The sequence below is a fragment of the Hyperoodon ampullatus genome, assembly GCF_949752795.1.
Source record: "Hyperoodon ampullatus genome assembly, chromosome: 5".
Lineage (NCBI taxonomy): Eukaryota > Metazoa > Chordata > Mammalia > Artiodactyla > Ziphiidae > Hyperoodon > Hyperoodon ampullatus.
Window position 1 is genome coordinate 71,028,174 of NC_136918.1, and position 25,415 is coordinate 71,053,588.

Consider the following 25,415-nt stretch of genomic DNA (forward strand, 5'->3'; position numbering starts at 1 on the left):
ACTTTTGTGACTTTGACCCTCTTGCTTTCATCTTATAAGGAACTTTGCAGTTATAACATTGAGCCTGCCTGAATAATCCAACAAAATCTCCCAAGCTCTATATCCCTAATTTAAACACATGCAAAATCCCTTTTGCCACATAGGATAATGTACTCACAGATTTCAGGGATTAGGACATGAAAATCTTTGGAAGCTGTTATTCCATCTACCACAACTGGCCTTCATGTTTCTTTAACTTGTAAAACTCACTCCCAAGAATTTTTTGTCCTTGATCTCTCTGCTTCCAGATGTTAGCTTATTAGCACTGTTAGCTCCTTTCTGTTACTCAGATCTTAACTCAAAGGTCATCTGCCCAGGGATGCCACTCTATCAAAAGGATACCACTCTTCCCCAACACTCACATCCTTTTATACCTGTTTTATATTTTTGCAGCACTTAACATTACCTGAAATTACCTATTGTAGCTTGTCCATCTTGTTACTTCAGTATCTAGTGCTTGTACACAAAAGAGTCATGGCACATAATTGCCTCTCCATGAGCATTTTGTATTGAATGAGTCAAGGAAGGAAACCTAGCCTGTTAAATCTAGGATCATGTGAAGGTGTATCTGTACTCTGACGCTGGATTGCCACCAGGCCACCTGCTTTCTAGGCAAAAAAATTCTCATGAATGATGACAGAAGAGGAAAATCAGGAGAACATTATATCTTAGAAGGCAATAATAATGTTCCAAGAACATCTCAACTGTGCAAAATATTGCTGTTATTTGGTCAAGAGCTTTATAAACAAGAAATTTATGCTGGTTATGACTGATTATTGCTTACAATTATTAGTTAAATGAGGAGGAGGTGGCTGCTAATAAAATTAAAGTGTAAGTATGTTACAAAGATCCCCAAATTAGAAAGTATATTTCATATCACCACTTTAGACATATTCACTAGTAATTGATAAATTATAAATCATTTAAAGTGAGTTTTGTTCTTTTCATTACGTATGTGAAAATGAATACATTCACACTGTAAGCTATTTAAGCAATATATAAGTATATACAGTAAAATAAGAGTCTCTATACACCCCTGACTCTCACTTCCAGAAGGAACTGTTGTAATCCTACCAATCATTTATTCAATGAATTTGAATCCATATATATTTGTATGTACATTCATATACATTTTTAACATGAATGGAATCATTTTTCTGTAGTCATATTTTTAATCTCTAAAATTCCTAATAGCTTTTTTTTGGTAACAGCCTGTTCTTCTTTAATGGTTACAATCCTGGACATATTTTGAAGTATATTCTAACTTAAAAATTTATCTTAACATCTTCTGTTTGCTATTTAAAATTTTCTCTAGGTGTTAAAGCTTTTCTGTGTGAATTCAGAGCCATGTGAACAAGGTTGGGGGAAGGTTTTTCTCACATACCTGGTAATCTTTGGTTGGGTGTTCATCCTGGGCCTAAGATTCTGGTTTGTTGTCTGCTTTGCTGTTTATTGTTGCCCTAGATTGTTTCTGAAGGTTGTGATGAAGGGGTAGAGTACGGTGGGGGCACAGGAGGTTTGTCTTGGGATGTGGGGACCGTGGCCTCTGGGGTTCAGTAGCTGGCAGGCTCCCCAGCTCCAGTCCCCACACCCATCACTTTATTCTGGGTGCAGATGCCTTGCAAATGCTGCTTCACACGGGACCTGTTGATTGGGGTGGGGTGGGGCTGGTGAGGGGCCAGTGGCTTAAATGTTCCAAATATGATCCCTCAGAGTGGGCTTCATTGGATCACCTGAATCAGAATAGTGTGTGTGTGTTAGGGGGGAGTGCATTACAAATGCAGATTGCTCAGGGACACCTCAAACCCAAATTTAAAGCCAGAATGTCTGTGGGAATGGAGCCCAGAAACTGATCCTGGGATTGGGTCTGTGAGCGAAGTCATACTGTAATACACAGTTTCAGTAAACTACCCAGGATTCTTCTGCAGATTGGAGTTTGAGAACCACTGTTCTGATGATTTGCCTTATCCCACTCCCTTCTCTTTGTGTTAACTGATTCCAAGTAAAGTCCTGCCTGTCACATGCCCACCACACAATTGGTTTTCCTCTAGTTTATTCCTCTGCAGAGTTGACCCTTTTTATTATCCTTCCTATGTATTCTCTTTCAGGAATTCCTAAAAATTTCTCACCCTCTATAGCAGCCTCTCTTATTAGTCTTATTTACTTATCTTATCCTATATACATATATATAAAATAAAAGTGTTATTTCCTAGTTCTCTCTCCCTTTCTCTCTCTCTCTCTCTCCACATAAATATTTAAAAGTAATAAAGTTGCGTTTCACAGCATCCATATTTTTCATTACTTCAGGAGGGTCTTCCCTAAATTAACCTAGATATTATGACACAAATAAATTTGTAGAAAATGTCATCAATTTTCAGAGCATCACTAACACTCTACCTCTAGTAAACATTACTAGTTACCTTCTGGACATGTACTATAACTGTCTTCCTGGCCATCAGAGCCCCATTATCATCTGTTCTCAGGGTAAATCCTGCCTGACCTGAGATAACTGTGGTAGTCCTGTTCCCCTTGCCAGTGATTCATTTAGGAGAGGGTATGTAAAGGGTTCTAGCCAAGAGATGTAAGGAGAGGGCTGTTTGGTGGCTTCTGAGAAATTTTTATCTCACTTCTAAGGAGACACCAGAAAAACAGGCCCTTCCTGCCACTGGGGTGGTTACATTTGGATGTGGTACCTGGAACTGCAGCCATGTCATGATCATAGGGGACTTAGCCTTGGGGTGAAGCCAGTGCTGAGGGCAGCAGAATAGAGACAGAAAGAGCATCAAGATCCTTGGTGATATTGTTGAGTCACTGGATTGACTAAACCTGAAACAATTCTACCTCTGTTACTTATAGCTCAAAGAATCCTAAGTGATAAAATCTCTATTTTCAAATATACAACAAATTCTTATAAACCTTGGAAAATATTTTCTTATAAATCTTAGAAAAAAAAGAACCCAAAATTCATCCATTTAAAAACTGCCTTTTCCTCTTAAGTAAAAACCCACAAAACTTATATCCAAACATTTAAAAATCTTTAAAGAAAACAATTATCTTAAGCTGGATGGGTGAAACTCATTCCTCACCCCAGTCCCCACAAAGAGTGAGGATTAAAATATTTTTAAAATCTGATTTCACACCACCTTCCAATTTCTGGAAGTTCAAACAGGTTTCGGTATATAGAGCAAATCTTCAATTTATTAAGAAATGGCATGTCAAAAATTTTGAGTGAATTATTTTGACTTCAAACTGAATTTACCACAAAACAATGGCCAAGTTGAAAATTTGGTTTTAAGCTATAAATAAAATAGTACTTACATACTACTGGGGACTTCCTGAGCTCTGAGTACCCCGAGCAGTCCCAGGCTCTGATCACCCTGAGGAGTCCCAGGCTCTGATCCTACACGCCTGCCCTACTCAACTTCATCCTAGTAGCGAAGGAGGGTAGACGGAGTAGAGATGGAAGAGCTAGGTACAGGCAGCACAGAGAATGGTCTCCAGCAGGTGAGACCATTTAACTGTCTCTATCTTTCATCAAGTTTTCTAAAAGTGGATGTTCTGCCCATTTTCTAATTTTAAAAAGTTCTCACACAGGTAGGAAGCACCAATTTTATTATAAACTGAAACAACAGCATCAGTATTTCTACAATTCTACAGTGATTTCCTCCAGGTAATTCATTTGATGGACTTTACTGAGTGGTATTTTCTCCCTCCAACTCCAATTTACTCTGACTCTTATTTCTCAGCACTCATATAATAAATTATATAAAAATTAACAAAAATATCACAAAGCATGTATTAATATTAAATGGGCTGTGGTCTGATGAGGCAGGCCCTCTGCATGAGACATTCATGAGGCCAAAGCCCTCCCTGATGTAACTAGAGGGTGGGGATTAACAATTTTCTGGCAATTCCCATCTTGCTTCTTTTTTTCATGCATTTTCTCATCAAAAAGTTCTTGCTCGGTGCAGAGAGTCATGCTAGAACCTCTTCTCCACTTATTCCTTCAACCACAACTATCATACACAGAGAGTTGAACTATTATTTACTGAACTATTGACCACAGTGTTATAAAGCATGAATATTTGTTTTTTCTTGGCTTTTGAAAATAAATTATTTTGCTACAAATAATCAAAGTATACATTAATTTGATAGAGTATTTTTGGAATTTGTACTTCTTTGTGTTGTTAAGAATTTTCTTGAAAAGATTGTTCTTAGGAATAGGCAATGGTCAACACAACATTTAGTTGTTAAGAATTTTCAGTATTTATATTTCTTATGAGGTTCATCCTTCTAAAATATAGGAACTGAAAACCAAAGCTACCAGATTACATAGCACAAAGTAAAAGAATTTATTTACTTTTCAAAGATTATATAAAATCTATTTTAGTGTTATAATTATAGATGTACTATATTTGTACTATCATTTTTGAAATTTCTGAAATAAAATCATTTCTAAAAGAAATAGAGAGGGCAGACAGCAGAAGCAAGAAGAATTACAATCCTGCAGCCTGTGGAACAAAAACCACATTCACAAAAAGATAGACAAGATGAAAAGGCAGAGGGCTATGTACCAGATGAAGGAACAAGATAAAACCCCAGAAAAACAACTAAATGAAGGGAGATAGGCAACCTTCCAGAAAAAGATTTCACAATAATGATAGTGAAGATGATCCAGGACCTCAGAAAAAAAATGGAGGCAAAGATCGAGAAGATGCAAGAAACGTTTAACAAAGACCTAAAAGAATTAAAGAACAAACAAACAGAGATGAACAATACAATAACTGAAATGCAAACTACACTAGAAGGAATCAATAGCAGAATAACTGAGGCAGAAGAACAAAGAAGTGACCTGGAAGACAGAATGGTGGAATTCACTGCTGCAGAACAGAATAAAGAAAAAAGAATGAAAATAAATGAAGACAGCCTAAGAGACTTCTGGGAAAACATTAAACACAACAACATTTGCATTATAGGGGGCCCAGAAGGAGAAGAGAGAGAGAAAGAACAAGAGAAGATATTTGAAGAGATTATAGTCAAAAACTTCCCTAACATGGGAAAGGAAATAGCCACCAAAGTCCAGGAAGCACAGAGAGTCCCATACAGGATAAACCCAAGGAGAAACACATCGAGACACATAGTAATCAATTTGGCAAAAACTAAGGACAAAGAAAAATTACTGAAAGCAGCAAGGGAAAAACGACAAATAACATACAAGAACTCCTGTAAGGTTAACAGCTGACTTCTCAGTAGAAATGCTACAAGCCAGAAGGGAATGGCATGATACACTTAAAGTGATGAAAGGGATGAAACTACAATGAAGATTACTCTACCCAACAAGGATCTCATTCAGATTCGATGGACAAATCAAAAGCTTTACACAGCAGCAAAAGCTAAGAGAATTCAGCACCACCAAACCAGCTCTACAACAAATGCTAAAGGAACTTCTCTAAGTGGGAAACACAAGAGAAGAAAAGGACGTACAAAAACAAACACAAAACAATTAAGAAAATGGTCATAGGAACATACATAACGATAATTACCTTAAACGTGAATGGATTAAATGCACATACCAAAAGACACAGGCTTGCTGAATGCATACAAAAACAAGACCCATATATATGCTGTCTACAAGAGACCCACTTAAGACCTAGGAACACATACAGACTGAAAGTGAGGGGATGGAAAAAGATATTCCATGAAAATGGAAATCAAAAGAAAGCTGGAGTAGCAATACTCATATCAGATAAAACAGACTTTAAAATAAAGAATATTACAAGAGACAAGGAAGGACACTACATAATGATCAAGGGATCAATCCAAGAAGAAGATATAACAATTATGAATATATATGCACCCAACATAGGAGCACCTCAATACATAAGGCAACTGCTAACAGCTATAAAAGAGGAAATCGACAGTAACACAATAATAATGGGGGACTTTCACACCTCACTTACACCAATGGACAGATCATCCAAAATGAAAATAAATAAGGAAACAGATGCTTTAAATGACACAATAGACCAGATAGATTTAAGTGATATTTATCGGACATTCCATCCAAAAACAGCAGATTACACTTTCTTCTCAAGTGCACACAGAACATTCTCCAGGATAGATCACATCTTGGGTCACAAATCAAGCCTCAGTAAATTTAAGAAAACTGAAATCGTATCAAGCATCTTTTTGGACCACAACGCTAGGATATTAGAAATGAATTATAGGGAAAAAAACATAAAAAACACAAACACATGGAGGCTAAACAATACATTACTAAATAACCAAGAGATCACTAAAGAAATCAAAGAGGAAATCAAAAAATACCTAGAGACAAATGACAATGAAAACATGATGATCCAAAACCTATGGGATGCAGCAAAAGCCATTCTAAGGGGGAAGTTTATAGCTATACAAGTCTAACTCAAGAAACAAGAAAAATCTCAAATAAACAATCTAAACTTACACCTGAAGGAACTAGAGAAAGAAGAACAAAGAAAATCCAAAGTTAGCACAAGGAAAGAAATCATAAAGATCAGAGCAGAAATAAATGAAATAGAAACAAAGAAAACAATAGCAAAGGTCAACAAAACTAAAAGCTGGTTCTTTGAGAAGGTAAACAAAATTGTTAAGCCATTAGCCAGACTCATCAAGAAAAAGAGGGAGAGGACTCAAATTAATAAAATTAGAAATGAAAAAGGAGAAGTTACAACAGACACTGCAGAAATACAAAGCATCCTAAGAGACTACTACAAGCAACTCTAGGCCAATAAAATGGACAACCTGGAAGAAATGAACAAATTCTTAGAAAGGTATAACCTTCCAAGACTGAACCAGGAAAAAAAAAGAAAATGTGAACAGACCAATCACAAGAAATGAAATTGAAACTGTGACTAAAAGTCTTCCAATAAACAAAAGTCCAGGACCAGATGGCTCCACAGGTGAATTCTATCAAACATTTAGAGAAGAGCTAACAACTATCCTTCTCAAACTCTTCCAAAAAATTGTGGAGGAAGGAACACTCCCAAACTCATTCTATGAGGCCACCATCACCCTGATACCAAAGCCAGACAAATACACTACAAAAAAAGAAAATTACAGACCAATATCACTGATGAATATAGATGCAAAAATCCTCAACAAAATACTAGCAAACCGAATCCAACAACACATTAGAAAGATTATAAACCATGATCAAGTGGGATTTATCCTAGGGATGCAAGGATTCTTCAATATACGCATATCAATCAATGTGATACACCATATTAACAAATCGAAGAATAAAAACCATATGATCATCTCAATAGATGCAGAAAAAGCTTTTGACAAAGTTCAACACCCATTTATGATAAAAACTCTCCAGAAAGTGGGCATAGAGGGAACCTACCTCAACATAATAAAGGCCATATACGATAAACCCACAGCAAACATCATTCTCAATGGTGAAAAACTGAAAGCATTTCCTTTAAGATCAGGAACAAGACAAGGAGGTCTACTCTCACCACTATTATTCAACATAGTTTTGGAAGTCCTAGCCACGGCAATCAGAGAAGGAAAAGAAATAAAAGGAATCCAAATTGGAAAAGAAGAAGTAAAACTGTCACTGTTTGCAGATGACATGATACCATACATAGAGAATCCTAAAGATGGCACCAGAAAACTACTAGAGCTAATCAATGAATTTGGCAAAGTTGCAGGACTCAAAATTAATGCTCAGAAATCTCTGGCATTCCTATACACTAATGATGAAAAATCTGAAAGAGAAATTAAGGAAACACTCCCATTTACCACTGCAACGAAAAGAATAAAACACCTAGGAATAAACCTACCTAGGGAGACAAAAGGCCCATATGTAGAAAACTATAAGACACTGATGAAAGAAATTAAGGATGATAGCAACAGATGGAGAGATATACTATGTTCTTGGATTGGAAGAATCAATATTGTGAAAATGACTATACTACCCAAAGCAATCTACAGATTCAATGCAATCCCTATCAAACTACCAATGGTATTTTTTACAGAAATAGGACAAAAAATCTTAAAATTTGTAGGGAGACACAAAAGACCCCGAATAGCCAAAGCAGTCTTGAGGGAATAAAACGGAGCTGGAGGAATCAGACTTCCTGACTTCAGATTATACTACAAAGCTACAGTAATAAAGACAATATTGTACTGGCACAAAAACAGAAATGTAGATCAATGGAACAAGATAGAAAGCCCAGAGATAAATCCACGCACTTGTGGCCAACGAATCTATGACAAAGGAGGCAAGGATATACTATGGAGAAAAGACAGTCTCTTCAATAAGTGGTGCTGGGAAAACTGGACAGCTACATGTGAAAGAATGAAATTAGAACACTCCGTAACACTGTACACAAAAATAAACTCAAAATGGATTAGAGACCTAAATGTAAGACCGGACACTATAAAACTCTTAGAGGAAAACATAGGAAGAACACTCTTTGACATAAATCACAGCAAGATCTTTTTTGATCCACCTCCTAGAGTAATGGAAATAAAAACAAAAATAAACAAATGGGACCTAAGGAAACCTAAAAGCTTTTGCACAGCAAAGGAAACCATAAACAAGATGAAAAATAAATAAATAAATAAAAGAAATAGTACTCTGGATATTTTACAGGGGCATTTTCTTATCATTTGTTTTCTAATATTTTCTTTCTCACTTATATAAGGCATAAGCACTCCAGAATTTCAAAGATACTCAACTGTCTTTTTGAACCTAAAATTTATTTATTTATTCACTTATTTATTATACAGCAGGTTTTTTTTAGTTATCTATTTTACACATATTAGTGTATATATGTCAATCCCAATAATCTTATGAAACATCTTCAATGCTGTTTCTTCCAGATAGATAATAAACAGATGATAAGACAAAAAGTTCAGAGAATATTAAGTTACTACATTTGAATAATCAGGAAAAGCTTTAATACCTGGATAGGTAGGTTTCTTACTGAGATAGAGAAACATTTCATATATTTAAAAGTATTTACAGGTCCTTCAATATAGGCCAGAAAAGTAGCTGAGAAAAACTGCAGTAGACCATACCAACACATCCAAATTACTGCCCAGAGTCACAGAGAACACATGGGGGTTTTTCTAAATTCTTACAGGTTGTTTAATGTTTACCATCTTACATGAGCTTTTCTTTGTAGTTGTCCATCTCAGTCACTGCCTTCTGAAGTTTTAGCCCAAATGCTTCAACTTGACACTGTAAATCTGGAATGACATAATGTATTCTTCTGATTAGTACATTTTAAGTGTCTAGATATTTTCATAGAGTAAACCACATTTTTTTAGCATTGCCACTCACCTCCTGAAGAATAATGCAGCTGTTTATTCCACTTTGCTTGGATGACCATATGTAGCTCATCCCTACTCTGAAATCCCACAGAATTAATAGGTTTTGACAGACTCAATTTATTGGCCTCTTTCTGTCCCCAACATCATGCTAATTTTCAAACAGCTAATAGGCTAAATTTTACTGATGTTTTCAAAGGAAATTTATGAATTTTTGGTCATATGACTCACTTCTGAAAAACTTGACTGCCTGAGCTAGCTCTTGTGGCCTGGAACTTAGAAGTATTGCTAAGGCCTCCCAGTAGAACTGAAATAGATAAACCATGTGCAAGCCTTCCAGTAAAGAATCTGTTAACTCTGGGTAGTGTCTAATAGGCATTTTAATGACTTTCAAGCCAAGAAAATACAAGCAGGCAATTGGCTTCCAGAGTCTTGAACTGAGGAATTCAAGTAGTGTTTGAGAAAGATTATTCAGGCAGCCATGTCTCACATGTGTGGATGCAGAACTGAAACTGAAGCAGAAAAAACATATGGCTTGAATGATCTGAGACCCACCATTAGCCTGTGTGTGTGGACTAAGATCTGAACCCCAGCCCCAATAACAGCCCTTGTTGGTACTCTTTTTGCAAAAAGGTGGAAAACAAACGTACACAGCTGGATTAACTGACTTCTATGAAGAAAATAATTTTAAACATTGGAATTTATAAAATTTCCATGTTACATCTGTTCAGGTGTTTTAATAACATATTTTTAATAGTAAACTTTAAAATCTTTAAAAAAAATTTTTGATAGATCTTTATTGGAGTATAATTGCTTCACAATAAATACTGTGTTAGTTGATGTTGCACAACAAAATGAATCAGCCATATGCATATACATGTCCCCATATCCCCTCCTTCTTGAGCCTCCCTCCCAGCCTCCCTATCCCACCCCTCTAGGTCATCACAAAGCACTGAGCGGATCTCCCTGTGCTATGCTGCTGCTTCCCACCAGCTATCTATTTTACATTTGGTAGTGTATATATGTCGATGTTACTCTCACTTCACCCCAGCTTCGCCCTCCCACCCCAAGTCCTCCAGTCCATTTTCGATGTCTACCTCTTTATTCCTGCCCTGCAACTAGGTTCATCAATACCACTCTTTTTTTCTTAGATTCCATATCTATGCGTTAGCATATGGTATTTGTTTTTCTCTTTCTGACTTACTTCACTCTGTATGACAGACTCTAGGTCCACCCACCTCACTACAAATAACTCAATTTTGTTTCTTTTTATGGCTTAGTAATATTCCATTGTATATATGTGCCACATCTTCTTTATCCACATTTAGGTTGGTTCCATGTCCTGGCTATTGTAAATAGTGCTGCAATGAACATTGTGGTACATGTCTCTTTTTGAATTATGGTTTTCTCAGGGTATATGCCCAGTAGTGGGATTGCTGGGTCATATGGCAGTTCTATATTTAGTTTTTTAAGGAACCTCCATACTATTCTCCATAGTGGTTGTATCAATTTACATTCCCACCAACAGTGCAGGAGGGTTCCTTTTTCACCACACCCTTTCCAGCATTTATTGTTTCTAGATTTTTTGATAATGGCAATTCTGACTGGTATGAGGTGATACCTCATTGTAGTTTTGATTTGCATTTCTCTAATATTTAGGGATGTTGAGCTTCTTTTCATGTGCCTCTTGGCCATCTGTATGTCTTCATTGGTGAAATGTGTATTTAAGTCTTCCACCCATTTTTTAACTGGATTGTTTGTTTTTTTGATATTGAGCTCCATGAGCTATTTGTGTATTTTGGAGATTAATCCTTTGTCTGTTGTTTCATCTGCAAATATTTTCTCCCATTCTGAGGGTTGTCTTTTTGTCTTATGGTTTCTGTTGCTGTGCAAAAGCTTTTAAGTTTAATTAGGTCCAATTTGTTTATTTTTGTTTTTATATCCATTACTCTAGGAGGTGGGTCAAAAAAAATCTTGCTGTGGTTTATGTCAAAGAGTGTTTTTCCTATGTTTTCCTCTAAGAGTTTTACAGTGTATTGTCTTAAATTTAAGTCTTTAATCCATTTGGAGCTTATTTTTGGGTATGGTGTTAGGTAGTGTACTAATTTCATTCTTTTACAAGTAGCTGTCCAGTTTTCCCAGCACCACTTATTGAAGAGGTTGTCTTTTCTCCATTGTATGTTCTTGCCTCCTTTGTCATAAATTAGGTGACCATATGTGCATGCGTTTATCTCTGGGCACTCTATCTTGTACCATTCATTTATATTTTTGTTTTTGTGCCAGTATCATACTCTCTTAATTACTGTAGCTTTGTGGTACAGTTTGAAGTCGGGGAGCCTGATTCCTCCAACTCCGTTTTTCTTTCTCAAGATTGCTTTGGGTATTCAGGGTCTTTTGTGTTTCCATATGAATTGTAAGATTTTTTGTTCTAATTCTGTGAAGAATGCCATTGGTAGTTTGATAGGGATTGCATTGAATCTGTAACTTGCTTTGGGTACTATAGTCATTTTCACAATATTGATTCTTCCCATCCAAGAACATGGTATATTTCTCCATCTGTTTATGTCATCTTTGGTTTCTTTCATCAGTGTCTTATAGTTTTCTGAGTACAGGTCTTTTGCCTCCTTAGGTAGGTTTATTCCTAGGTATTTTCTTCTTTTTGTTGCAATGGTAAATGGGAGTGTTTCCTTAATTTCTCTTTTTGATTTTCTGTTGGTGGTGTATAGGAATGCCAGAGATTTGTGTGCATTAATTTTGCATCCTGCAACCTTACCAAATATCAGTGATATTGGTCTATAATTTTCTTTCTTTGTGCTATCTTTTTCTGGTTTTGTTATCAGGGTGATGGTGGCTTCGTAGAAGAATTTGGGAGTTAAACTTTAAAAAGTTTATGCATCCATACAAATATATAAAATTTCTGTAAGTATTTTCAGTCTGCCTTCTTAACTTTGTTTCATGAAAATGAGCCAGTTCCTTAAATCAGAAAATAAATTCACTCTAAAAAATTTTTTAAATTAGAATTTACTAGATATTAGTATAAATCTTAATGTTTATTCAGCACATTCACATATATTAATGTTAACTCTCAAATTGCTACATAAGTGCAAACAGCCCCATTTTTCAGATGATGAGAAATGAGATTATCTTTGATTCTCTTGCCTAGTATCTTACAGTGAATAAATGTATTAGCCAGCAGTCAAACTGACAAGATTTAAAACTCGGGTAAGGGGATCTATTTTATTTTATTTTATTTTACCTTACTTTATTTTATTTTCCTTTATCCTCTGTCTTTCTTTCTTTCTACTTTTTCTCCCTTTTATTCTGACCCGTGTGGATGAAAGTCTCTTGGTGCTGCAACCAGGAGTCAGTGCTGTGCTTCTGAGGTGGGAGAGCCAAATTCAGGACACTGGTCCACAAGAGACCTCCCAGCTCCACATAATATCAAACGGTGAAAATCTCCCAGACATCTCCATCTCAACACCAACACCAAGCTTCACTCAAAGACAAGCAAGCTACAGTGCTGGACACCCTATGCCAAGCAACTAGCAAGACAGGAACACAACCCCACCCATTAGCAGAGAGGCTGCCTAAAATCATAATAAGTCCACAAACACCCCCAAAACACACCACCAGACGTGGACCTGCCCACCAGAAAGATAAGATCCAGCCTCATCCACCAGAACACAGGCACTAGTCCCCTCCACCAGGAAGCCTACACAACCCACTGAACCAACTTGAGCCACTGGGGACAGACACCAAAAACAACGGGAACTACGAACCTGCAGCCTGCAAAAAGGAGACCCCCAAAACAGTAAGATCAGCAAAATGAGAAGACAGAAAAACACACAGCAGATGAAGGAGCAAGATAAAAACCCACCAGACCTAAAAATGAAGAGGAAATAGGCAGTCTACCTGAAAAAGAATTCAGAATAATGATAGTAAAGATGATCCAAAATCTTGGAAATAGAATAGACAAAATGCAAGAAACATTTAACAAGGACCTAGAAGAACTAAAGAGGAAACAAGCAATGATGAACAACACAATAAATGAATTAAAAATACTCTAGAAGGGATCAATAGCAGAATAACTGAGGCAGAAGAATGGATAAAGGACCTGGAAGATAAAGTAGTGGAAATAACTACTGCAGAGCAGAAGAAAGAAAAAAGAATGAAAAGAACTGAGGACAGTCTCAGAGACCTCTAGGAGAATATTAAATGCATCAACATTCGGATTATAGGGGTCCCAGGAGAAGAAGAGAAAAAGAAAGGGACTGAGAAAATATTTGAAGAGATTATAGTTGAAAACTTCCCTAATATGGGAAAGGAAATAGTTAATCAAGTCCAGGAAGCACAGAGAGACGATACAGGATAAATCCAAGGAGAAACATGCCAAGACACATATTAATCAAACTGTCAAAAATTAAATACAAAGAAAACATATTAAAAGCAGCAAGGGAAAAACAACAAATAACACACAAGGGAATCCCCATAAGGTTAACAGCTGATCTTTCAGCAGAAACTCTGCAAGCCAGAAGGGACTGGCAGGACATATTTAAAGTGATAAAGGAGAAAAACCTGCAACCAAGATTACTCTACCCAGCAAGGATCTCATTCAGATTTGATGGAGAAATTAAAAACTTTACAGACAAGCAAAAGCTGAGAGAGTTCAGCACCACCAAACCAGCTTTACAACAAATGCTAAAGGATCTTCTCTAGGCAAGAAACACAAGAGAAGGAAAAGACCTATAATAAGAAACCCAAAACAATTAAGAAAATGGGAATAGGAACATACATATCGATAATTACCTTAAATGTAAATGGATTAAATGTTCCCACCAAAAGACACAGACTGGCTGAATGGATACAAAAACAAGACCCATATATATGCTGTCTACAAGAGACCCATTTCAGGGCTTCCCTAGTGGTGCAGTGGTTGAGAGTCCACCTGCCGATGCAGGGGACACGGTTTCATGCCCTGGTCCGGAAAGATCACACATGCCGCGGAGCGGCTGGGACTGTGAGCCATGGCTGCTGAGCTTGTGCGTCCAGAGCCTGTGCTCTGCAACAGGAGAGGCCACAACAGTGAGAGGCCCACGTACCACAAAAAAAAAAAAAAAAAAAAAAAAAGAGAGACCCACTTCAGACCTAGAGACACATACAGACTGAAAGTGAGGGGATGGAAATGGAAACAAAAAGAAAGCTGGAGTAGCAATTCTCATGTCAGACAAAATAGACTTTAAAATAAAGATTATTAGAAGAGACAAAGAAGGACACTACAAAATGATCAAATGATTGATCCAAGAAGATATAACAATTATAAATAGTTATGTACCCAACATAGGAGGACCTTAATACATAAGGCAAATACTAACAGCCATAAAAGCAGAAATCGACAGTAACACACTCATAGTAGGGGACTTCAACACCCCACTTTCACCAATGGACAGATCATCCAAAATGAAAATATATAAGGAAACACAAGCTTTAATTGATACACTAAACAAGATGGACTTAATTGATATTTATAGGACATTCCATCCAAAAACAACAGAATACACATTTTTCTCAAGTGCTCATGGAACATTCTCCAGGATAGATCATATCTTGGGGCACAAATCAAGCTTTGGTAAATTTAAGAAAATTGAAATTGTATCAAGTATATTTTCTGACCACAACACTATGAGACTAGATATCAATTACAGGAAAAGATCTGTAAAGAATACAAACACATGGAGGCTAAACAATACACGACTTAATAACAAAGTGATCATTGAAGAAATCAAAGAGGAAATAAAAAAATACCTAGAAACAAATGACAATGGAGACACGATGACCCAAAACCTATGGGATACAGCAAAAGCAGTTCTAAGACGGAAGTTTATAGCAATACAATCCTACCGGAAGAAACAGGAAACATCTCGAGTAAACAACCTAACCCTGCACCTAAAGCAATTAGAGAAAGAGGAACAAAAAAACCCCAAAGTTAGCAGAAGGAAAGAAATCATAAAGATCAGATAAGAAATAAATGAAAAAGAAATGAAGGAAATGATAGCAAAAATCAATAAAACTAAAAGCTGGTTCTTTGAGAAGATAAACAAAATTGATAAACCATTAGCCAGACTCATCAAGAAAAAAAGGGAGAAGACTCAATAGAATTAGAAATGAAAAAGGAGAAGTAACAACTGACACTGCAGAAATACAAAAGATCATGAGAGATTACTACAAGCAACTCTATGCCAATCAAACGGACAACCTGGAAGAAATGGACAAATTCTTAGAAATGCACAACCTGCCAAGACTGATTCAGGAAGAAATACAAAATACGAACAGACCAATCACAAGCACTGAAATTGAAACTGTGATTAAAAATCTTCCAACAAACAAAAGCCCAGGACCAGATGGCTTCACAGGCGAATTCTTTCAAACATTTAGAGAAGAGCTAACACCTTTCATTCTCAAACTCTTCCAAAATATAGCAGAGGGAGGATCACTCCCAAACTCATTCTACGAGGCCACCATCACCTTGATACCAAAACCAGACAAGGATGTCACAAAGAAAGAAAGCTACAGGCCAATATCACTGATGAACATAGACACAAAAATACTCAACAAGGGCCTCCCTGGTGGCGCAGTGGTTGAGAGTCCGCCTGCCGATGCAGGGGATACGGGTTCGTGCCCCGGTCTGGGAGGATCCCATATGCCGCGGAGCGGCTGGGCCCGTGAGCCATGGCTGCTGAGCCTGCGCATCCGGAGCCTGTGCTCCGCAACGGGAGAGGCCACAACAGTGAGAGGCCCGTGTACTACAAAAAAAAAAAAAAAAAAAAAATACTCAACAAAATACTAGCAAACAAAATCCAACAGCACACTGAAAGGATCATACACCATCATCAAGTGGGGTTCATTCCAAGAATGCAAGGACTCTTCAATATATGCAAATCAATCAATGTGATACACCATATTAACAAATTGAAGGAGAAAAACCATATGGTCATCTCAATAAATGCAGAGAAAGCTTTTGACAAAATTCAACACCCATTTATGATAAAAACCCTGCAGAAAGTAGGCATAGAGGGAACTTTCCTCAACATAATAAAGGCCATATATGACAAACCCACAGCCAACATCATCCTCAATGGTGAAAAACTGAAACCATTTACACTAAGATCAGGAACAAGACAAGGTTGCCCACTCTTACCATTCTTATTCAACATAGTTTTGGAAGCTTTAGCCATAGCAATCAGAGTAGAAAAGGAAATAAAAGGAATCCAAATCGGAAAAGAAGACATAAAGCTGTCACTGTTTGCAGATGACATGATACTATACATAGAGAATCCTAAAGATGCTACCAGAAAACTACTAGAGCTAATCAATGATTTTGGTAAAGTAGCAGGATACAGAATTAATGCACAGAAATCTCTGGCATTCCTATACATTAATGATGAAAAATCTGAAAGTAAAATCAAGAAAACACTCCCATTTACCATTGCAACAAAAAGAATAAAGTATCTAGGAATAAACCTACCTAAGGAGGCAAAAGACCCGTATGCAGAAAATTATAAGACACTGCTGAAAGAAATTAAAGATGATACAAATAGATGGAGATATATAGCATGTTCTTGGATTGGAAGAATCAACATTGTGAAAATGACTCTACTACCCAAAGCAATCTACAGATTCAATGCAATACCTATCAAACTACCACTGGCATTTTTCACAGAACTAGAACAAAAAACTTCACAATTTGTATGGAAACACAAAAGACCCCGAATAGCCAAAGCAATCTTGAGAATGAAAAATGGAGCTGGAGGAATCAGGCTCCCTGACTTCAGACTATACTACAAAGCTACAGTAATCAAGACAGTATGGTACTGGCACAAAAACAGAAATATAGATCAATGGAACAGGATAGAAAGCCCAGAGTAAACCCACGCACATATGGTCACCTTATCTTTGTTAAAGGAGGCAGGAATGTACAGTGGAGAAAGGACAGCCTCCTCAATAAGCAGTGCTGGGAAAACTGGACAGGTACATGTAAAAGTATGAGATTAGATCACTCCCTAACACCATACACAAAAATAAGCTTAAAATGGATTAAAGACCTAAATGTAAGGCCAGAAACTATCAAAATCTTAGAGGAAAACATAGGCAGAACACTCTATTACATAAATCACAGCAAGATGCTTTTTGACCCACCTCCTAGAGAAATGGAAATGAAAACAAAAATAAAGAAATGGGACCTAATGAAACTTAAAAGCTTTTGCACCACAAAGGAAACCATGAACAAGACCAAAAGACAACCCTGAGAATGGGAGAAAATATTTGCAAATGAAGCAACTGACAAAGGATTCATCTCCAAAATTTACGCACAGCTCATGCAGCTCAATAACAAAAAAACAAAAAACCCAATCCAAAAATGGGCAGAAGACCTAAATAGACATTTCTCCAAAGAAGATATACAGACTGCCAACAAACACATGAAAGAATGCTCAACATCATTAATCATTAGAGAAATGCAAATCAAAACTACAATGAGATATCATCTCACACAGGTCAGAATGGCCATCATCAAAAAATCTAGAAACAATAAATGCTGGAGAGGGTGTGGAGAAAAGGGAACACTCTTGCACTGCTGGTGGGAATGTGAATTGGTACAGCCACTATGGAGAACAGTATGGAGGTTCCTTAAAAAACTAAAAATAGAACTACCATATTACCCAGCAATCCCACTACTGGGCATATACCCTGAGAAAACCATAATTCAAAAAGAGTCATGTACCAAAATGTTCATTGCAGCTCTATTTACAATAGCCAGGAGATGAAAACAACCTAAGTGTCCATCATTGGATGAATGGATAAAGAAGATGTGGCACATATATACAATGGAATATTACTCAGCCATAAAAAGAAACGAAATTGAGTTATTTGTAATGAGGTGGATGGACCTAGAGTCTGTCATACAGAGTGAAGTAAGTCAGAAAGAGAAAGACAAATACCGTATGCTAACACATATATATGGAATTTAAGAAAAAAATGTCATGAAGAACATAGGGGTAAGACAGGAACAAGGACACAGACCTACTAGAGAATGGACTTGAGGTTATGGGGAGGGGAACGGTAAGCTGTGACAAAGTGAGAGAGTGGCATGGACATATATACACTACCCAACGTAAAATAGATAGCTAGTGGGAAGCAGCCGCATAGCACAGGGAGATCAGCTTGGTGCTTTGTGACGGCCTGGAGGGGTGGGATAGGGAGGGTGGGAGGGAGGGAAACGCAAGAGGGAAGAGATATGGGAACATATGTATATGTATAACTGATTCACTTTGTTATAAAGCAGAAACTAACACACCATCGTAAAGCAATTATACTCCAATAAAGATGTAAAAAAAAAAAAAGATACACATTTTATTTTTACTAGAAGGCTCTAAGAATCAGAGTAATTAACTAACTTTTCAAAAGTCACAGAGCTAGTTAGAAGTGATCCCGTGATTCAAACTGAGGTTGGCTTCATCACCAAATCTTTATCTTTCTAACTCTCTTACAATGACTGTCAAAAATATAAAAGGTACAAGGAGATATGATATTTGGGCATGAAAATGTGGTTAGTGTGGCCAAATATTTGTTTAGTATATCCTAGAATATTTAAAGAGGTATACTTAAGACAAATGAAAAGTAGTATTTGTTACTACATAAAATATGTAGTGAATTAGTATAATGTCTAATTCCAAGAGGTGGTTTAGATTTTAGAAAGTTTAAAAATTAATATAATTAATGAAAGATATTAAGACAAATATGGTATCCTTGTGACTGACTTAATAACACCGACATCAGAGAGAACAATTATACCTTTCTGTTAAATGTCCCTTGGTGCTTTTGTCAGGATATAATCCTAAACTAGATGAAGCATGGATCTGAGCCCACATGATAAATTCTATGTTATTACTTCTAAATGCAGCTATTGTAAAGAGGAAGAACTGATTATCTTAAAAATAAGCTCCAAAGAATTGGTACCTGATATGTGAATTTTATGCTATTAATTCTCAATTACCTAATAATTGGTAGAACAGTAGACGGTAAAAATGGTAGCTAATTCAATACCCATTTTTACAGCATTGTGAAGTATTCTTAGGATCACATTTGAATATACTTGTACATCAAAGTTCCAGAATTTACTAGATTTAAAGGAAAATAAACTACACAATCATGACCCAACTCAAGAAAGGAAAAGCTATTATACTTTCCAGTATTATTCTCTCTACATACCCACCTAAATCTCCCTTTCTCCCTATTTCAAGATAAACATAGATCCTTAGTCTTTAAATCACAGTACCCAATGAGTAGGGAAGCCAGTTCCTTCAGATTATTCACTATATATTTACAGCATCTCTAAGTAAAAACAGGGAAAGCAAATAAATGTTTTACTTTAAAACACAGAAAGCCCTGGAGGTTGTCGTGTGGAAATATAAGTAATGTCAACAAATAAATCATTTTACTTAAGGAGAGAAGATACCACGTAGAATCGAGAAAAATAGATTTATTATGAATAATCCATAATGTAAACAGCCCACCAGTGTATAGTTAGAAGCTGGTTAATATATTTTCATTGTTTTTTTTTTACCTTTGAATATATTTTCTGTAATAAAGAGGTGCTAAGAATTATTTTTAAAATACATAGGACATATCTTTACTGTTCTGAATGAAGTATAAGCATATTATTGGTTTATTATTGGTTCTGATAGACCAGTGGGGTCCTTTTGTTCCTGGAAGCAGAGTGCCCAGTTCCTGTCCTTAATAAATAAAGGCAGATAGTTAGGCTAAGAAGCAGAGAGATTAAGCCACCTGCATAAGACAGCTCCTTCAGTTCCTGATGCAAGGAGTTCTTAAATAAGTGTATTGTTCTGTGTAGTCCTTCTCTATAGTTAAATAAATTCAACTTCAATTTTCTGTCATTCAGCATGACATTGGATTATGAGGCAAAAGGCCCTGAATGCCTACAAAAAGAAAGGAAGTATTGGCTTTAAACACCGTGCAGATGTAAGGCGGAACCCATGGAAACAATCCAAAATTTACAACAGCAAATTCTACTATAATGTGACTGCATTCTTTGCAGATATTAAATAAGAAGCAAATGATTTGAAATGAAGACAAAAAGGAGCTCTTAGCCTCTCTTCATATGAAGCCAGCTGCTTGCTGGATAGCATTACATAGGCATCAGATTTGGGGTAATTAGTCATTTAAGAGAATCCTGTTATTCCAAAAGGTTTCTAGGATCTACAAATAAAAAAGGTATTCATAGTTAGCTATTTTATAGCAGGATATAAAACTTTACAGTCACTTGGAGGGTATATTAAGTTAGTATACTGTTTGAGAAAAAAATAAACAAAATCTTTATAGTGGAAAGATATTTCAAGCTTAAAACTTTCTGGATAAAGAAAACACCAAAAAAATAAAAAAAAAAAAACTGATTCAAAGTGCAATATGAAAGAAAATGATTCCAGGTCCAAGTAGCAGAATGGAGGAACAAGCAGGCAGGAGAATTGGCACCCAGAAATCCAGATCCAGGAGAATTTTTTTAATGAAAAGGTGAAGGCTATATATATATTTAAAATGGTACAGATAATTGATGAAAAGGAAAAACAAAAACTCACTGCTCTTTTAATACACTCCTAAGACAGGGTAACATAGAGGTGGAGTGCAGGAACTCTAAAGCCAGACTGCCTAACTTCAAATCCTGGCTCTGCTTCCTCCTAACTAAGTGACTTTAGGTATTTTAGTTTCCTAATCTATAAAATGGTTATTACAGCATAGGATTGTTCTGGGAATTAAGTTACTTAATATATGTAAGGAGGAGAACAGTGCCAGGCACACATAACTACTGGTTATCATCATTGGGGGTGGTAATAAGGCCACCTCCCCTCCCCCCACTTCTGTTCTGAATCTCATCACTTCTTGCCTGAGGACCTCATTCTTGCGGTTGGGCCTGGTGTCATCAGTGGTTATCTTTGTATGGGGAAGAGTAAAATCGAAGGTTTTTTACTACATATTAAAAAAAAAATCTACAGAGTAACTATGACAAAATGTTAAAACTTGTAAAATACAGGTGATGGATTCACACACATTTGTTATATTATTCTCTGTATTTTTCAGTGTTTGACCATTTTATAGATGTATTGTTTAGGGAGGGGTCTTGCTTGTACAGATCAAGTATAGTATGTTCTGTACTAAGGAGTCTAATCAACTCAGTTCTGTGTGTTCAGGGTACAAAAGAACACAAGGGGAATAGAACTTGGTGGGGGTGGGGGATGAGGTTGAAACTGTAAAAACAAGCTATCTGATTTTGTGAATAGGGAGCAGAAATTCAGTCGCAGTTGAAGGAGGATATGGTAATGAGGAAGGTTCTCTATTTTGTTTTTGTTTTTGTTTTAAGATATCAGGACATATTTATTTGCATTTAATTAGACAGTGCCCACACTTGTGAATTTAAAGTATGTCTTCTAACCTGTGCCTATGTGTGAAAAAATAGTACTTTTTGCAGGTGTTTTAAAAAACTACATAAATGATGTGAAGCTATAAATCGCATTTTAATTCTTACTTTTTTTTTTTTTTTTTTTTTTTTTTTTTTTTTTTTATTCTTCCAATCCAAGAACATGGTACATCTCTCCATCTATTTGTATCATCTTTAATTTCTTTCATCAGTGTCTTATAATTTTCTGCATACAGGTCTTTTGTCTCCTTAGGTAGGTTTATTCCTAGATATTTTATTCTTTTTGTTGCAATGGTAAATGGGAGTGTTTCCTTGATTTCACTTTCAGATTTTTCATCATTAGTATATAGGAATGCCAGAGATTTCTGTGCATTAATTTTGTATCCTGCAACTTTACCAAATTCATTGATTAGCTCTAGTAGTTTTCTGGTAGCATCTTTAGGATTCTCTATGTATAGTATCATGTCATCTGCAAACAGTGACAGCTTTACTTCTTCTTTTCCAATTTGGATTCCTTTTATTTGCTTTTCTTCTCTGATTGCTGTGGCTAAAACTTCCAAAACTATGTTGAATAAGAGTGGTGAGAGTGGGCAACCTTGTCTTGTTCCTGATCTTAGTGGAAATGGTTTCAGTTTTTCACCATTGAGGACGATGCTGGCTGTGGGTTTGTCATATATGGCCTTTATTATGTTGAGGAAAGTTCCCTCTATGCCTACTTTCTGCAGGGTTTTTATCATGAATGGGTGTTGAATTTTGTCGAAAGCTTTCTCTGCATCTATTGAGATGATCATATGGTTTTTCTCCTTCAATTTGTTAATATGGTGTATCACGTTGATTGATTTGCGTATATTGAAGAATCCTTGCATTCCTGGGATAAACCCCACTTGATCATGGTGTATGATCCTTTTAATGTGCTGTTGGATTCTGTTTGCTAGTATTTTGTTGAGGATTTTTGCATCTATGTTCATCAGTGATATTGGCCTGTAGTTTTCTTTCTTTGTGACATCCTTGCCTGCTTTTGGTATCAAGGTGATGGTGGCCTCGTAGAATGAGTTTGGGAGTGTTCCTCCCTCTGCTATATTTTGGAAGAGTTTGAGAAGGATAGGCGTTAGCTCTTCTCTAAATGCTTGATAGAATTCGCCTGTGAAGCCATCTGGTCCTGGGCTTTTGTTTGTTGGAAGATTTTTTATCACAGTTTCAATTTCAGTGCTTGTGATTGGTCTGTTCATATTTTCTATTTCTTCCTGATTCAGTCTTGGCAGGTTGTGCATTTCTAAGAATTTGTCCATTTCTTCCAGGTTGTCCATTTTATTGGCATAGAGTTGCTTATAGTAATCTCTCACGATCTTTTGTATTTCTGCAGTGTCAGTTGTTACTTCTCCTTTTTCATTTCTAATTCTATTGATTTGAGTCTTCTCCCTTTTTTTCTTGATGAGTCTGGCTAATGGTTTATCAATTTTGTTTATCTTCTCAAAGAACCAGCTTTTAGTTTTATTGATCTTTGCTATTGTTTCCTTCATTTCTTTTTCATTTATTTCTGATCTGATTTTTATGATTTCTTTCCTTCTGCTAACTTTGGGATGTTTTTGTTCTTCTTTCTCTAATTGCTTTAGGTGCAAGGTTAGGTTGTTTAGTCGAGATATTTCCTGTTTCTTAAGGTGGGATTGTATTGCTATAAACTTCCCTCTTAGAACTGCTTTTGCTGCATCCCATAGGTTTTGGGTCGTCGTGTCTCCATTGTCATTTGTTTCTAGGTATTTTTTAATTTCCTCTTTGATTTCTTCAGTGATCACTTCGTTATTAAGTAATGTATTGTTTAGCCTCCATGTGTTTGTATTTTTTATAGCTCTTTTCCTGTAATTGATATCTAGTCTCATAGCATTGTGGTCGGAAAAGATACTTGATACAATTTCAATTTTCTTAAATTTACCAAGGCTTGATTTGTGACCCAAGATATGATCTATCCTGGAGAATGTTCCATGAGCACTTGAGAAAAATGTGTATTCTGTTGTTTTTGGATGGAATGTCCTATAAATATCAATTAAGTCCATCTTGTTTAATGTATCATTTAAAGCTTGTGTTTCCTTATTTATTTTCATTTTGGATGATCTGTCCATTGGTGAAAGTGGGGTGTTAAAGTCCCCTACTATGATTGTGTTACTGTCGATTTCTCCTTTTATGGCTGTTAGTGTTTGCCTTATGTATTGAGGTGCTCCTATGTTGGGTGCATAAATATTTACAATTGTTATATCTTCTTCTTGGATCGATCCCTTGATCATTATGTAGTGTCCTTCTTTGTCTCTTCTAGTAGTCTTTATTTTAAAGTCTATTTTGTCTGATATGAGAATTGCTACTCCAGCTTTCTTTTGGTTTCCATTTGCATGGAATATCTTTTTCCATCCCCTTACTTTCAGTCTGTATGTGTCTCTAGGTCTGAAGTGGGTCTCTTGTAGACAGCATATATATGGGTCTTGTTTTTGTATCCATTCAGCCAATCTGTGTCTTTTGGTGGGAGCGTTTAGTCCATTTACATTTAAGGTAATTATTGATATGTATGTTCCTATTCCCATTTTCTTAATTGTTTTGGGTTCGTTATTGTAGGTCTTTTCCTTCTGTTGTGTTTCTTGCCTAGAGAAGTTCCTTTAGCATTTGTTGTAAAGCTGGTTTGGTGGTGCTGAACTCTCTCAGCTTTTGCTTGTCTGTAAATGTTTTAATTTCTCCATCAAATCTGAATGAGATCCTTGCTGGGTAGAGTAATCTTGGTTGCAGGTTTTTCTCCTTCATCACTTTAATTATGTCCTGCCACTCCCTTCTGGCTTGTAGAGTTTCTGCTGAGAGATCAGCTGTTATCCTGATGGGGATTCCCTTGTGTGTTATTTGTTGTTTTTGCCTTGCTGCTTTTAATATGATTTCTTTGTGTTTAATTTTTGACAGTTTGATTAATATGTGTCTTGGCGTATTTCTCCTTGGATTTATTCTGTATGGGACTCTCTGTGCTTCTTGGACTTGATTAACTATTTCCTTTCCCATATTAGGGAAGTTTTCAACTATAATCTCTTCAAATATTTTCTCAGTCCCTTTCTTTTTCTCTTCTTCTTCTGGAACCCCTATAATTCGAATGTTGGTGCGTTTAATGTTGTCCCAGAGGTCTCTGATATTGTCCTCTGTTCTTTTCATTCTTTTTTCTTTATTTTGCTCTGCATTAGTTATTTCCACTATTTTATCTTCCACCTCACTTATCCGTTCTTCTGCCTCAGTTATTCTGCTATTGATCCCATCTAGAGTATTTTTCATTTCATTTATTGTGTTTTTAATCGATGCTTGATTCATCTTTAGTTCTACTAGGTCCTTGTTAACTGTTTCTTGCATTTTGTCTATTCTATTTCCAAGATTTTGGATCATCTTTACTATCATTATTCTGAATTCTTTTTCAGATAGACTGCCTATTACCTCTTCATTTGTTAGGTCTGGTGGGTTTTTATCTTGCTCCTTCTCCTGCTGTGTGTTTTTCTGTCTTCTCATTTTGCTTATGTTACTGTGTTTGGGGTCTCCTTTTTGCCGGCTGCAG

The 25,415-nt window shown here is 36.3% G+C and overlaps 1 protein-coding gene across 1 annotated transcript in view; it reads right to left on the bottom strand.

Annotated features, from left to right (window-relative positions):
* The window catches only part of LEKR1 (leucine, glutamate and lysine rich 1), a gene marked incomplete at both ends in the record, with an annotated part of 264,064 nt that overhangs the window by 80,000 nt on the left and 158,649 nt on the right, over positions 1-25,415 (bottom strand). The window contains one exon of the mRNA XM_079705454.1: positions 9,201-9,282. Coding sequence (XP_079561580.1) covers positions 9,201-9,282 — 82 coding nt within the window. The remainder of the gene's footprint in view (positions 1-9,200; positions 9,283-25,415) is intronic.